Source organism: Engystomops pustulosus, chromosome 8, assembly GCF_040894005.1.
Source record: "Engystomops pustulosus chromosome 8, aEngPut4.maternal, whole genome shotgun sequence".
Classification (NCBI taxonomy): domain Eukaryota; kingdom Metazoa; phylum Chordata; class Amphibia; order Anura; family Leptodactylidae; genus Engystomops; species Engystomops pustulosus.
The window spans coordinates 80,838,496-80,855,329 of NC_092418.1; the positions used below are offsets into that span (position 1 = coordinate 80,838,496).

A 16,834-nucleotide genomic window follows, 5' to 3' on the forward strand; every position below is an offset into this window, starting at 1 on the left:
AGTTCTGCAGATATTTAACATTTGACAAAAGCAGAATATGACTTTCATGTCCGGTTGATGTCCGATGTGAATTGTAAAGCAAGTCGAATTGTTACGAAATGCGGAAATCTGATCAGTTTGCTGCAAATATAGTAACTGACCCTTATAATAACATTAACAGGAAAAGGAAAGTGCTAATTAAGCAATTCCCTCTATTTTCTTGTAGTTTCATCTCATTTGTTATGCAGCCATTGTATGGACATGTCTGGTATTCCACTAAAGGTGCGCAATAGCTTTCAATAAAGGCTTATGATTTACATAATGTGTTTGGACAATGTCCCCTGAGGATCTCATTATATGCATTTAATTACATATTAATTACAGCAATTCTCCCTTCATATATTTGCATGTGTTTGCATCACAATGACCCGGGGTGTGCCTTAACTTTAGTTTCCATTATTTGGTGCAACCTTGTGTCAGTCTCAGTACATGACTTTGTCACTTGCCCAATCAACATGCCTGTCAAGATGTCTATGGATGTCACCCTGCTCATCGCCTTAGGGGTGAGGTGTTTGATCCCCCACCCTTTCTGTCTCCCTCTGTTCGTCTGGAATTCATTAGAGACAGGGGGTCTGAGGAAAGGGCCTTGTTCCAACAAGTCCAGTAATGAGCAAGGTGCTCCGAGGTCACAGGGAAACCAGACATTACAGGCAAGGTCTGTGTTCTCAGGGTTTAGTGTGAACTTGTGTATTATGTGTACACATCAAGATGGACGGTCATACATTCTTGTCACTGCCTTGTTAAAACCTGGAGGATGTTTTATTTCTAAAATTGTACTAGATAATCCGGCAAAGGGTAATACAAGGTCATAGGACAGTAATGAATCAAGACGATACTGTACTTTAATAGCCAACAGGTCATTAATACAATGTAGCAAGTAAAACAAAAAACAGTTTCATATTTGGGACGGAAATATGTCATTATGGAATTTCTGCTGGTTTCCCATATCTACAAAACAAATTATGTAGTTTAAAACATGTAAAAAGACAATAAAAATTAGGTCAACTTTTTAAATAAATTTTAAAACATGTCATGGTAGATGTATCAAAAGTGTCTGTGGTAAAACTGTCTTAGTTGCCCATGGAAATCTCAGCTTCAGCTGTGAAAAAAATGAATCCTGAGCTCTGATTGGTTGCCATGAACAACTAAGACAGTTTTGCTCTCAGACACTTCTGATAAATCTCCCCCATGTTTTGTAGCTATTTTTGTGTAAATTGTACAGTCGCATCGGGTGCTGTCCCACAGAGGGTGACAGCCAGACTTCGGTCTCAGAACACCCTTGAATTAATTGATCCATAAAAGGCAAATACAATAGTGGTATAGAGTATAGTGGTGGATGTGGCTCTTCTATACACAAGGGACCATACTAATCCACTGTTGTTATTGCACCATCTGTGGTTATCTGTAGGAGCCCATGAGTGAAGTAACTAGAAGATACTGGTAAATAAATATTCTTAACTTAGTTGTTAGAGCCTACTTTTCTTTATATAGTGGGCAGTGTGGGCCATACATATATTCGAGGGGTGCAGTGGGGCTGTTATTTTGTTTTTATCAGGCGCACTGTATGTGCATCATGGGAAAAAGTGTGGGCAGTTCTTTAAATCATAGGGCACTGTGTATCAACTTTATGCATCTGCTCTAATCTCTACCATGTTCATCACCTAATTCAGTGGGGTTTTGACCCCAACCAACTGATAGACCAGGCTACCCCTGCCCCTACCAAACAGCATGACTATGGCGAGCAGAACTTTGTTCTTAATGGAGGTTACACATTTGTTCTGCTTCTTATAACACAATATAGGGTTGACAGATACAAGTGGTTCCCCATTTTAACATCTAGTGGGGGACCCAAGAGATGACACCTGCGATGTAACATTTATGACTGGACCAGGTTTAGAATCTTAACCAGTCAAATTTTTTTTATTGGTTTTCCACATACTGCCTACATAGGGTACCTTGCTTCTTGGGAAAGGATTCGGAGTGGGGTTCTATTCTTTCAGCTTTTAGGAGCATGGTTTATTGAACTTTGGAGGACCTTCAAAGGTCCTGGACGGGTTCTTTTATACATGTATGTCAGGTGAATAATGAATGGCCCAAACCACCTGTATTGTTATCCACAATTGTTGATGGAATTGGATTGTTCGTACATTTTAGCAGTCAGGACACTGCCTTTTAGCTCTGGGGTTAGGTGTTAAAGTGCCCTTGTATGTTAGAATTTAGATGCTGTAAAGATTTACAGTACAATTCCAGTCACTTCCAATGGTAGTGATGTTGCCAACAAGCAGTAACAATAAATGGCATGGCAAGTACAGTTGTTTCTTTGCCAAAAGATTGGAAAAATTAGCATTTAGTAAAGGTGATTTGATAAATGTCATGTCTGATGCACAATAGTGAGGGCATGCCATGTGTTCTCTCATTAAGCCTTGAATTTATTGGAGGTTTTCATCCTTTTTACGTCTCATCAGTACACTCCTTTTATCTTCTCTCTGGGCATCTTCTTGCTAACCATTCTCTATAAGAAATCTCATTTGTCTCTTACGCTACGAGCTCCATTTGAACCATTGCCCATTGGCTAACAGAACAAGTTGTCCCATAGAGGCTAGTTCTCTTTAATACTCTCACAAGACACCAAAATTCACACACATACAATGACTACTGTTTGTACAAAGCTTTAATGGCTAAAAGAGCTTTTTGTGTATTAGCAAAAAAACCACCAAAGGGAGATATAAAAAAAAAACAGTAACATTTGCCATCGTCCGAGATCGTAACACATGAAAAATATAGATAATACATATATGGATATATATAAGGGTCTATTTGAATTTCAAATACAAAGAAGTGCCAGATAAAATGGCGTTTAAATACATAAGCTATAGAAAAATATATATATATGTGCTTTACAAAAGACGTTTTATATTACATATATACAAAAGCAATGGCTGACGTGATATTATAGACTATGGGTATTAATTACCACATCGATTGTTAGGAAATAATTGTCTGAAAGTCTTATTTGTACAGGGGTACTGTGCCTAGTAGGCGCAGGAGGGCAGAGGCATTAGGGTATACCATTTTATGGCCATTAAGTGACATGCAGTGCCCTTTCTTATAGAGAATTTGCTGAGATAGGAGCAAATGTCCGCGCTCTTTAGTGCCATTTATAACCCTATTCAGAGCTCAGCGACAGATGTTTGGAGACAAGCAGGGTAATCCCTGGTAGCAGCTATTATTGCTGCACAGTCTTGGTTTGCTTGTGCTCTCTTGATGATGGAAGTGTAGCTTGGTGATCTGCCAGCTTTATTAATTAAGCCGTACTTGTGGCCTGAAGACTCTTCGCTCATCTGCCAGCACCGGCAGCGACGTGAATGAGTTTGGTCCCAGATATCTCAGTCTATACTGGTGAGTGATTGAGGCAGCCAGCTCAGTCTTTGCTACTGTACACGCCTCACTTTGGAGTCTGCTCCACAGCTGAGTATTCTGCTTCGGAAACCTTAGAAGAGTCAATGAGCTTGGTAAGGCCAGTCTTTGATGAGTAGCGGAATATGAAGGCCTTCATGATCTCATAGCGGTAGTTTCGGTGGATGAGGCTGTATAGGACAGGGTTGATGCAGCAGTGAAGGAGTGAGTAGCATTGGGTGATATTAAGGCCTGCGTAAAGGAAATTGTCTAGTAAACAGCTAAAGGGCAACAAGTGTAGAAAGTAGAAGACGTCCAGTAGCACCATAATATGGTAGGGTAACCAACACACCATAAATACTACTACATATGAGACTATGAGCCTTCCACTGATCCTTCTCTCTTGGTCCACAGATGAGGAAGATGGTGATGATAGGGAAGACGGTGAGGAGGATGATAAAGTCCATGCCAACAGGCAATAAAAGACTGCAATGATTGCAAATGGGATGATGAAACCCAGTAAAATGTTTAGGATTTCCATTCCCAGGAGCCATTCTTTGAATGTATCTTCAGGGTACATGGAACGACAGAATGTCTCATTGGTAACCGGAGAGGACACGGTTTTTAAGTAGTATGTGTCTGGGAGTGAGACAGCAAAGGCAACTAGCCAGACAAGTACACAAACCCCCCTGCGTATAATCTGTCTGCTGCGTTTACTAATGGTTCCACGTAGAGACACAGACAAATAGCGGTCTACACTCATACATGCCAGGAAGAAAATGCTGCTGTAGAGATTGATGGAGAAGATCAGGTGGGTCACTTTGCAGGTCATCTCACCCATTGGCCACTGGTTGTGCTGGACTAATGAAACAATCCAGACGGGTAGGGTCAAAAGTACACAGAGGTCAGCCACAGCAAGATTGAAGATGTACAGGTGAGTTTCATAGCCGGTAGTCTTAGACTGGAGATTGAGCCAAATAACGACAGAATTGGCTAAAAGTCCTATAACAAAGATAAAGATGTGGACAATGGCGAGGGTGTATAGCAGAGCTGTCCTGTTCAGTGTATTAGGGCAGGACACTGACTCCAGGGTGATGCAGTCTGCAGATGTGCAGCTGATGTTTAGATCACTGGCGTTGATGCTGTCCATGTAATCCATAGCGGCAACAAAGTCTGCTGCACTCATTGCTGCAGGAGGTCAGAGGTGAGGCAACCTGCGGAGATAAAACAACAGATTTACAATATAACACACATTTATATGAATGGAGCATAAATGCACAAAATTAGGATCAATTCATCAAGTAATGGGAAATGTACTAAGATAAATATTTCATGGTCTCCGCCGGTATTGTCACTACAAATCCCAGAATACATAGGCAACAAGCAGCTAAGACCTGCAGCTGGAGGGGAAGTTTACACAAGTCAGATTTATCAGTCTGTTTCCTACAATGCCTTTAATCCTTGAAAGCCAAGTCTCTAACAACTGAAAAGACAGGTTCCTGACAACAGCATTAAGTCCCAGACACTCAAAACCTACGATGGCTTGACCAAACAGAAACATAAAAATAGCAGGAAATCAGCGCAACAATAACAGAATGTCAATGACATACAAAATAGTTCTGTGCATCACTTCACTGAATAACCAGCTAATGATCATGTTTAGGCTACAATTATGGAGGCAAAAACACACAGAAAAGTAATCCAGATGGTTTTCTATTACAAATATGCAGCGAGGGAAGTTCACTGCTTTTGTTACATTTACAATATTGCAGTATAGACAATAAAAGGATGTGTCCGATCAATGATGTCTCCATTGTTCCTGATGTTCCCATAATTATGCGAGGAAGTAGGGTCTCTAGACATCATTAAATCCTCTATGACCTCTCAATAGGGAAAAGTGATCTTTTACTGGTTTGGTCAATATACATAATATAATGGAAATAAAATCTGTCAGAGGAAATCTGGTCTGGATGAGATAATGGTCTTCTCAGAGAAGTGATCTCCTAGAGAGATTTTACTGCAGATACACACATTGAGAAATATAGCTGTCTTTAGATATTTTTCACATGGACATCAAAGAAGAAGACAATGTGGAAAACAGATACTCTCCACCTTGTTTCCTTGCCAGGAATTTACAGTAGCTCATACTAAATAAAACCTGCTGGGCAGAAGTTATAAAAGAAAGATCTATACAGCAAAGTTTAATCAGGAGGTGTTACTCAAGCTATGTGTTGGTAAGAGCTTAAAGGGGTTGTCCAGTGCAAAAAAAAAGTTATCCACAGGATAGGGGCTAACTTACTGATCAGTGGTGGTCTCAGCGATGGGGCCCCCACAATGAGGATCTGTTGCACCCCACTGTACTCAGATGAAGAGAGCAGCCAGTCGCACATTTTCCCGGCTGCCTAATCATCTCCATGACTCTGATGGAGATAGCCGAGCCCAGTCTATCTCTGTCAGTTACATAAACAATAAATGGGGCGACAACGTACTTCTGCTGCTCCATTCTTTTGGCGTGCAATGGGGTTGCAACAAACTTCATTCGCATGATCCATCGGGTCCAATCACTGAGAGTCCTAATCAGCAAGTTAGCCCCTATCCTGTGGAGAATTTATGTATCTTCAAGAATTGCTAAACTAAGGCTCGCAACACTTGCCCTTATGCGATTTGGAGCATTGATTAAAAAGGTCATTTTAGTTGCTGGACCGTGGTTAGCACTCCTCGAAATCTCATGCAACATTTCCAGAATACAGTGCATACTATAAGTGTCTCTCATGTGTGACTAGACTGAGATGTGTCTGGGCTATAACTCATCTGCACCATTTCATGAGGTGTAGGTATTATGTAGGACTCAATGTAAGGCGGGAGTGGTACTATGTTAGGGAATATTTCCTTTTCTACAATTGAGTGTAAGTTCTGAGGATCCAATCTGATGTTTTATTCACTGAAGTCTTGCACTTGATGACAGGACTATTGAGCCAACCTAAGACACAGCCCCACATCATGAAAACTTCTTAATTCTGAGTACGAAAAGACCTAAGAAAACCCACATACATCCTAAATAAGCAACAGGAAGTCAGTTCAATATGACCCCAGATCTGCTTTTCTTTTTACACGTGCCCTTTGATGACTAAATGACCCGTAACCACATGTGCATAAGCTCATGCCCTCTGCCCTCCCCCTAATAAAAACATGTGGGACAAGCACAGCAAGTGTGAGGACAAGGGGTATACTGTGGATTTTATGCAGCTATTCATGGGTTAACATCTGTACTCTCCTTAGGTGTTAAAAGATGTGCAAGTGATGAGCTGTCACTCAGTAGGTCTATGACAGTGACCTGGTATGTCATCTCTGCCTGTGACAATGACCTGGGCTTGTCAGACTCTCCATAACTGTTCATTGGGGCACATTTACTTACCTGTCTGGAGGAGTTCACAGAAGTTCACTAAGATCGTGCGCCCGAAATCCTGCATATGTCGCTTCCCCACTCAGGTCCGCTGGAGTTCACCTTCTTCTTCCTGGTGCATGTAAGTGCATTGCCTTGCGACACAGTTTGAGTCTTAAATCCATCGTTCATTCCGGATCAGTCGGCACGCCCCCTAATTTCCGTTGTGTGAAACCCAGCGCTGCTGCGCCACAATCCGATCGCATACGACGCAATCCCCAGTTAAATACCTGTCACAGCCGTGCAAATCCCGAAAAACAACAGAAAGTCAGACGAAAGTGCCTCTGTGGACCCTTAGTAAATAAGCCCCATTATGTTATAAGCTTCTAGTTATAGTCACTACTCTGGTATCCAATTATGTGATATGGATATGATAATAGTTATACACGATCACATAATAACACTTGTTACTTAAAATCATATCCTAAATATTACTATGCAGGTATACAAATTTTATAAACATATTACCTGAACTATATGTGTCTAGCCTCGATTATATGAGACAAATTAATTTGACCCCTTTTAAATTAAGCTTTCTTCACCCTAGCTAGGCATCATTACTTGTCAAGATGCATTTGGTAAATTTAAAGGGCTATTCCAATCTGGGCATTCACATTTAGTTTAATTAATGTACCATATGTACCATGTGTGAAGATAATTTCCCATAAATGTCACCATGTTGTTCCTTAGAAACGAGATAGCTGCCCATGGATACAACCACCCCTTCTCTCTGACTGCCATGTACTATGGTGGCCTGTCTGACAACCTGGATTCAGGCATTTATGGCATTTATTTCCACTGGATGGATGTGTGTCGTGCAGTAACTCCCAGCCATTTCATATGCAAAAAGCTTTTTGTTTCTATTACTGTTTTGTTTGTGCAATCACTCCAGCAGAGGTGGTTGTATCCAAGTACAACAACCTAATTTCTAAGGCACTACAGTCATGGAAAATTATCTACACAGAGGTACATTTTTTTATAACATCCAATTTAAGAAATACATGAATATGGGAGATGAATTAAATGCCAATGCCTAGAAGAGAACACCACTTCAATGGAGCTGTCTAGCTCAGGAATACTGATACCTATGGAGTAATGATACAGATCATTCAGGATTCTCATCTATTATCCACAGCAAAAAGACAGGTCACAAAGAGCACCTCAATCACTGGAGGACCCACCAGAATGCAATTCTTTATTTCACCTGTGGTTGAGCTGCAGGCAAATGAAATAATTACTTCTAAGTTCCAACAAAAGATCGAATTTCCACTATTGATATATCTGACACCAGGCGCTGTGTGTCCAATGGATTAGGACATTAAAGGGTATATAGAATCCTAAAAGTGACAGATCACCAGAGACAAGGATTACATCCGCATCTCTCTGTACACATACAATTGAAGTGGACCCTCCCTAACCCAACATACACACAATTGTCTATTTAGATTCAAGACCACGAGAGGGGATTCTTCTAATTAAAGAACGTTGTAACAAAGACAGAAAAAATAAATTGTAAGCTCACTGACAAAGTGACAATACCATGCAAATCTATCTATATTTGCAACTATTATTACTTACAGTTATGAAGATGCACATTGTGATCTTGTACTAAATTAAATTAGGATAAGCACTATCACATGACTGGGAGATGCAATGAAATCATACAGCTCCTGCTACTAGTTTACATGTGTTCCACATGTGTCTTAATGGTGAAAGAGGGAATTTAAAGGTCCTCATTATATATACAGATACTATAAGCTTCCTCATGTAAAGTGGAAAATTATAAACAGCTCTCCAGTAAGGAGGATTTCCATCCGAATAACTAATTAGTCACCTTGACTGAACTCTAAAATGACAATATTCCTACAAACACAGAACTCTAGACCTGTTCAGTTCTTCTAAACTCAACATCGAGCAACTTAGGGTTATATAGTGACCTAAATTTAGTTCAGTGTATCTATAGGCACCAAACCATTCAGGTATTAAAATGTAACTTATTGTTGGGACCCCCTACTAATATCTCTAAATGAGGCCCAAAGCTTCCCCGCTTAGTAGTTTCAATAAAGCAGAGAGAAAACAAACTAGTTGTCCCCATTCAGCCTATGAAGCTGACAAAGATAACCAAGTGTTATCTTCATCATTCCCATAGACGTTTTATGGTGCAGCTGCCCACATGCTTGACATCTTCTCCATTCTTCAGGAATGGGACCCTTTTACAATGATCAAGGGGCTCACAGCTATCAGATATTAATACAGTAAATTGTGGAACCCATTCACAAAGATGTAATTGCATTGAAGTTTCTGGTTGCCTTTTTTGTCCCCTAAACTAGTCTTAGATTCCTAAAGATATCTAAGGAGAGTGGAGTTAAGTTTAAAAAACTGAATGGGTCCAGATTTGGTCCTGTAATACAAATGCTATAGGCAGAGTTGCATCCATTGTTCACTGCAGGCTCCATGGGGCCACAAGGTCTCAAGTATAGAAGTGAGTGGACCCAATGTTTCCATTCAGGTTTGGGGTTTGGGTTTGTCCCCCTGGCCAAACTAGGGGAGTCAATTTGGCGGATTGGCTGTTCAGCCGCCAATATGTTCCGACTCAAACCCAAACAGAAACATCGGGTCATCTCTACGCATGTATGGTGCTCCATAGGGGCAGGACCAAAAGAAATTGAAGGCACATAATTGGACACATTTACTTACCCGTCCCTGCGCGATCCCCGAGGTGTGTTCCCCGATGAGTATGCACAGCTGCCGTGATTCACTACCAGCGTGCGCCCGATATCCTGCATCTGACGCTTCCCTGATCAGGTCCGCCGGAGTTCACCTTCCTTTTCCCTGTGCCTGTAAGTGCTTGGCTTGCGACACAATTTAAATGTTAAGTCCCACGCTTGGTCCGAATCAGTCGGATCGCCCCCCGATTTGTGTCGCATGAAAGCCAGCGCCGATGCACCAAAATTCGATCACGTGCGCCAAAATCCCCAGTTAGATGTGGCGCAAATCGGAAAGTTTTAAAAAAATATACATTATTGTCCTATGTTTTCCGAGTTAATGGTATCTATATTTACTTCTCTTAAGGCTAAAAACAACATATGGACTGGGAAGGGTGAAAGGTACAGTTCAGAAAGGTTAAAAGCAAAGGACAGATTTTCACACCACTCTTCAAAGTCTCTTACCTACCAGGCTGCCTGCTGATAAATCTTTACAAAAGGTGACTGTGACAAACCTAGCAGCTTCTCATGAGCCCTCTCTGTCAGGGGGCCTTCCTATCTCTCCATCCTGAGGCAAGAAGCCGCTGTCAGCTCGGTGTGATAATTCAGTGCTTTGTTTTCTCAGTCCCATCTCCTACATATACAATGCTGTTTCTGAATACTTGGCCAAAAACGTTAACTTAGACTGATCTCAGATATGACATAATATTCTTATACAACAGGATGTCGGTTACAGAATGTGGAAGTGTCAGTTCCCTAAAATAAATTTTTAATAAACCTGTAGTATAATATAATAAATATAACTATTTCTAGTCATGTTGTGTCAATATAATATAATTACAGCTGCTATATTCAGGTCGATATAACTACAGCTGTTATATTTAGGTCGATATAAATACTGATGATATATTCAGTTCTAGTATATCACTATACAAGCAATATACATTGATTGCCACTTCGAGTAAGCCATACACCTCATCGAGAGTTTCTCATAATTAATTAATAGAAACTTTTCCAACACCTTCCTCTGGCAGAAATGGATTCTAGAAGCACTGAGGTTGTACAGACAAATGTTATGTGAATCAGATGACCAACCCTTGGGTTAAGGTACAGAAATGTATGGATTTATTAGAGAAAAATGTATTGTTGTAAACAGCATGTATGTATATTTAAGGAGATTGTCTGGCTAGGGCTGCATTTACACGAATGTATGAAAATGGCCATGTGCATACAGCCACATTCATTTCAAAGGACAATACGTCCAACTATTTACATTGCTGTTGTTTACACCGTACCATATACAAGCAGTTTAACAATATAGAGCTGGTCCTATTTTCTCCTGTATTTCCGTTCCGTATGGCCTTAGAAGTCTATGGGGTTGTATAAATATGGGTTACATACGCGACAATCGGACCCTGATCGGTTGTTTTGGCTGGGTAAAATATAGAATACAGAGGCGTGTGACGTGTACAGAAAACAGGTGGCTCCATGCTCTGGGTAGGGACTGGATGCTGTAAATGCATTTACCGTATTTTTCGGACTATAAGGCGCACAAAAAATCCTTTGACTTTCTCAGAAATCAAAGGTGCGCCTTATAGTCCAGTGCGCCTTATATATGAACTGTAGCTGCCTTGAACTGTGCACAGGTGACCTGCTGGTCATTCAGCCTTATAATCAGGTGCGCCTTATAATCCGGTGCGCCTTATATAGGAACATAGACATTTTAGCAGGCATTTATTGATGGTGAGGCTTATAATCCGAAAAATATGGTAAGCTCCTATTTATATTAACGGGAGTTGTGGCTTCCTAAATAGAGCCAACTGCATATACTGATCAATGACGAGATATGTATATTAATCAAAATACATAAATTCCTGGACAACCCCTTTAAAACTGACCAAATAAACTGCCCTATTAGCCATGTACAGTACAATGAGCTATGGAAATGGCAGCTTGGAGCTTTGTTATAGAACTTTAATACTGTCAATTACCTTCCACCCCAAAGTCCTCAGAGAGAAGTCAGCGCTGTAACCAGCCAAGTGTTAATCAGTATTTTTTTTTCCCATTGGATAAACTTTAACAAAACATTAGGATGAGTGGTTGGTGAGGTCATTGGTAGTCACTATGGCTTTATACACTAATTGTATGCCGCCGTAAAGTTAAGATTCCTTTAATTTAGGTACAATTTTTTTATATTACTATTCATTACAAAACTGTATATTATTATTTCCATTAATGTTTTTACTTTTAACGACTTTAGCACTAAAATAGCACTTAGCAGCAGTAATAAAATAGCAATTTTAAGACTTATTTTTTTCACATTTTCCCTCTATTCCATTTCAAATGAAAGGCAATGAGAGCTTATCTCTGGCATTAGTGCTACGTGCTAGATTTGTATTCTCTGTTATTCTTCGGAAGAAAACATCTGCATACAAACCAATTGTAAACGTGAGCCCCCTAATTAATAATTACCTTGTCACATGCTCCAGCCCTGACAATAAGGATTTTGAGCCTTTCTTGTAACTGGAAGCTCCGTACTTCAGGACAATGAGACCAGGATTATGATTGGTTTTGGGACAAAAGAAATCTGATCTGAGTGAAACAGGTAGGTATGATCAAATTGTGTCATTTACCTTCAAAAGAGGTCCAGATAAACAGGTTTATCCTAATTAGATTAAGTAAAGGTTAGTGTATTGTCAGATTATTGTCTTCCTTCTAAACACAAAGGATCATGGGACTTGACCACAGTAGGGAGCAGTGACTAATTTGGGTGAACAGGTTTTTTATTTCTTTGTGCATGAACAAGGGGAGGAGTGGGGAGTAATCCCTCTTGTAATGTCAAGGCCGTGGTTTTCAATGTGTAAAAGAGGCAACTAAACAGGAAAGGTAGAACAATGACATATTATCCTTCACTTTCACTTTGGTGTACGTGGATCAATACTGTAGCATTTATAGGTTAGACTTGATGGACCTCCATCTTCTCTACTATGATATTTTGAAGTCAAGTCTTTGCCAAGTTGGAGAACTTATCTTCAAGCCAGTGCATCACCGATCCCCTGCTGATCCCCCTATGGTTTTACTTCCAGGTCCCTCTCAGTCTACAGGAAATGACCACTACCGGCAGGGAATCAGCCAGTATCGGGACTGGCGTGGTGAGGGATCAGTGAGGTGAGTACCCATTTTCAACTATCCAACAAAGTGTGAAAAAGTTTAACTATCGCAGACTGTATGAAACAAGTAAAAATAGTTTTCATTCTGATTCCCAGGAGTAGACTGGATATTGACTATGTAGGATAACAGAGAGGGAAATCTAAGGGCCTCCAGAGGGTGCTCACAATACCAGGTATAACAGAATTAACTACAATTTCGATTTATTAACCCCAAAAGGTCCAAAAACAAGACAAAATTTGAAACCAATTTCCAAATTCGCCAGAGAATGTTACTGTATTTCCTTGACACACTTCCAATCCCTCTCTTAATCTCACTTCCACTAAACTGGCTCTTGTGAAATGTCAGAAAATGCCCTTTAGAAATGATACTCCCCGAAACTGGGGTAATAAGGCTCCCTGGTGAGCTCTTTATTCCATCCACCTCATAGAAACCCAGCAGCTATTCTGTGCCGTGTCCCCTGCTGTCTCCTTCTCTCACTCCCTCTCATTTCTTGCCTTTCTTCATCAGCTTAGATTCCTGCCTCTCCCCTTTCACATTCCTCTTTCCTGTTATTTTACTTCAGGATTTTAAAGACAAACTCCATCTCCTTTCTCATTTTTCATAATTCTTTCTACTCTCTGAAGTTAGAAATTGGCCTTGTCAGGTTGACCCGAAGATTCTCATTGACTCCATATTCACCGCAGGCTCACGCAGTCATAAAGCTTCCTAGTGGAACTTCAGCGCTGATATTTTTGGCATGAAAGGTCTTTTCCCTTTGAATGAATGAATGAACGTGTTGCTATATTTTATTGCTATTGCTATGAAACCACATGCAGTGACTACTTAAAAAGCTATGGTCTTCTGACCAAGGTTGCACACTTTGCACTCCATAGAACTGCACACAATACACTGTGAAACAATGAATAATAATCATATGTCTAATATTATAGATTCAAGTTGATATACAGGATGCATTCATCATCCTGTGTGTAAGCATTGGAATAGTGGGCGCCTATGTGAACCTGTCACACTGAAAATATAGTACAATCAACAGGCAGCATGTTATAGAGCAAGAGGAACCAAACAACTTTATATACATGTGTATATATATATATATATATATATATATATATATATATATATATATATATATTTGTTCATATTTATATATGTATATATTTATATAAATATTTGTAGAAAAAAAGTCAGTATAACTTATCAATTATTGATCTAAAACATCATTCCTTGTATGAGTTTATATACAAAGATAAGGACTGCCCAGTTCACTCCTAACCTCAGACAGGATTCTGTGTGCAATTTGCTCAGCTCTTCCTGCTCTTTAAAATTCTGTCTGTAACACAAAAAGTACAATTTTTTCAGCTCATACTTTCAGCTCAGAATGTCCATTATGCTCAGTCCCTTTTGCTCTATAACATGCTGCCTGCGGATATGGCTGTATGTACATTATGATCAGTCCTCCTTGCTCCATAACATGCTGCCTGCGGAAACAAAGGTATGTCCATTATGCTCAGTCCCCCTTGAGGATAGGGATGTATGCACATTATGCTCAGTCCCTTTTGCTCTATAACATGCTATCCTATTATATTTCTCGTCATCTCATTGTCTGTCTCTAAATAAATCCAGATCTGCAGAATATCTATATCCTTTGTACCTATGTAAAATCATATATTATGAAGAGGAGCTTACATGAGCGTTAGTAATCCCAAAGAAATGTACATCTTCTGACTTGCCAAATCACTTGCAGGTTGTCTTGTCAGCACCTCGACTAAACAAGCCTTTGCTACGTTCCAAGGCAAACACAACCCTGGCCCACTTTTCGGACAGGAATTAAGCGACACAGGAAAATGTGTTCTGTAGTATGACAGCAGCACATGCCCCCACCCCTCCTCCTATAGTACCTGTGCAAATATTTAGAGACACTCAGACAATAGATTTAGCCTTCTCCCTGTAACGCTTTCATTGCCAACTCCACATATAACTGCATTCATAGGGTTAAAATTTTAAGATATCATAAAGTTTTGTTGCTCTTGTATTTTCGCTAAACTGACCCAGAACCCAGAGGTCCAGGTATGTGGGCATAGTGAGGCAAATGATGAGAAATATGTAGCACCAACATATGCTGCAGCACTTTACAGATCATGGGTTACATATACACACCAAATAAGACATAACGGAGTAATAACATGGTCATATGAAACAATATGAAATATGATAACTAAATATTATGTTTACATTTTTCAATATTTCAGGAAAGTTTTGGAGATGTGTGCTGACTCCATTTATTTGACATCACCCCCCCTATACCCTCTATCTCTACAAACTTAAATGGACTTAGGCAAAAGTTTCAAGACTACCGAAAGTTTCTAAGCAGCCTGTAAGCAGCACATGCTCTATTGGCACATACAACAGGGTCCTAAGTCCACTACGTGACCATGAAAGTGACAGCGGCTAAAGAGACCTGAATAAAGGGATTATGTGGCAATAACTGTGATCACAGCCAGTTTCTATCCATGTAAATTATGTGTCATTTCACACATCACAGTCTAAAAAAAGCTACAAAAACAACAGAAAAACATTGTACGGAATAATAATGCCACTTTATCTAAAACCAATTTGCACCACAACAAAGTGTGAAAACATTCCAAAAAACCTAAAGAGTTTCAGAGCGAGCCAAGAGAGACACAAAGCAATGAGCGAGGGATTGTGTGAGTGCAGGGTTTACACAGACAGAGGTTACAGGGCAGTCTGGAAGGGCTGATTTGTGTCCATTATTTTTATCCTATTATATTTATCCAATTTACTAAAAGAGTTGCAAAGTTCAAGCTGGGAGTAGCAATGGAAAAGAGCTTCACAGGCGATTGCCACGGGCACAATGGCCAACAAATGGCCAGAGGGTGAAGAAGTTAACCATGGGTCATGCACACATAGACCACTGCGGTCAGCAAAGACTGGACCATGTGAGAAATAGGCAAACAGAGGGTTAAGGATCACTTATCATCAACAAAAAGTGCAACTAGAACAGGTACATGCAATAAAGCGTATAGGTAGTAAAAGCCACAGGGTGTATCTCCAAAGTATGAAATACATATTAATAACTACTTGGAGGTGTCAGGAGAGTGACAAGTGTGCAGATACAGATAACAGCTCACAGCACATGTTACGTGATGATAACCATCAGACAACACTGACACTATTACACAAACATAAGAAAATAATAATCTAAGAATAAACAAAAGAATAATAATTATATGTTCAAAATTATGGAATAATGTCATGACAACTTTTAATGAAATAGATAATTAAATACTGAAAGTGATCAATACGGTCAAAGTAAATCCTAATTTTTGCCAAAAAGAAAAAAAAAAAGTGGAAAAAGTTTCAGTTAACCCTTTTCCTGTCGTATGACACATTCATTCTGACAAATCATGGGGTGGAATGACTATTCCGTGTCATTAGTGTCAGATCGGTGGACCCCTGTGCTTACCCTGCTCCTGGACTGGATGATGCACAAAAGGACACAAGCTGCAGCAGCTCTCACTTCTCTCTGTGTGTTTGTGAGGTCTCAGCTAGTCTCCAGCTCTATATATAAGATGCAGGCACTGCGCCACTAGGGGGAGCACTCCTATGTGCATGTGGCTGGAGGTCAGGTCTGGGGATGACAGGGCTCAAGTTGGTTTCCTATTTAGCAACTTCTATGTATTATTTTGGAATGAAAAATTATAAATACAGTTTTTCTTAGTAATAAGCTGCGCTCCAATGATAATAGGTAAAATCAGCAAACGAAAAAAAGAATAACTGGCACTCAAATTGGCATTTATGTGAGTGAAATAGGGTTGAATTAGGTTGTGCCACTGACTTTACATCACAAACACACAGAAGTTAACGTCCCATATCAAATTCTGTTAAAGTCAACCTGGTCCAAAGTGGTCCTTGGCATAAGATGCGGCATGAAGCTGTGTATGAAATTAAGTCTTACACAAATAGTTTTGTTACGTTTTGCTATTGCTGTTTTGTTACTGAAAAAATGGCAAGTACAGGCGGTCCCCTACTTAAGAACACTGGACTTACATACGACCCCTAG

General features: G+C 40.0%; 1 protein-coding gene across 1 annotated transcript; it reads right to left on the reverse strand.

Moving 5' to 3' along the window:
- Positions 1-908: 908 nt before the first annotated feature.
- On the reverse strand, positions 909-16,310 carry ACKR3 (atypical chemokine receptor 3). The gene is made up of 2 exons (XM_072121454.1): positions 16,238-16,310; positions 909-4,649 (listed from the first exon to the last, which is right to left on the reverse strand). Exon 2 carries the CDS (start codon positions 4,619-4,621, stop codon positions 3,485-3,487), a length of 1,137 nt encoding a protein of 378 aa, XP_071977555.1. The 5' UTR covers positions 4,622-4,649; positions 16,238-16,310; the 3' UTR covers positions 909-3,484.
- Between the last annotated feature and the right edge of the window lie 524 nt (positions 16,311-16,834).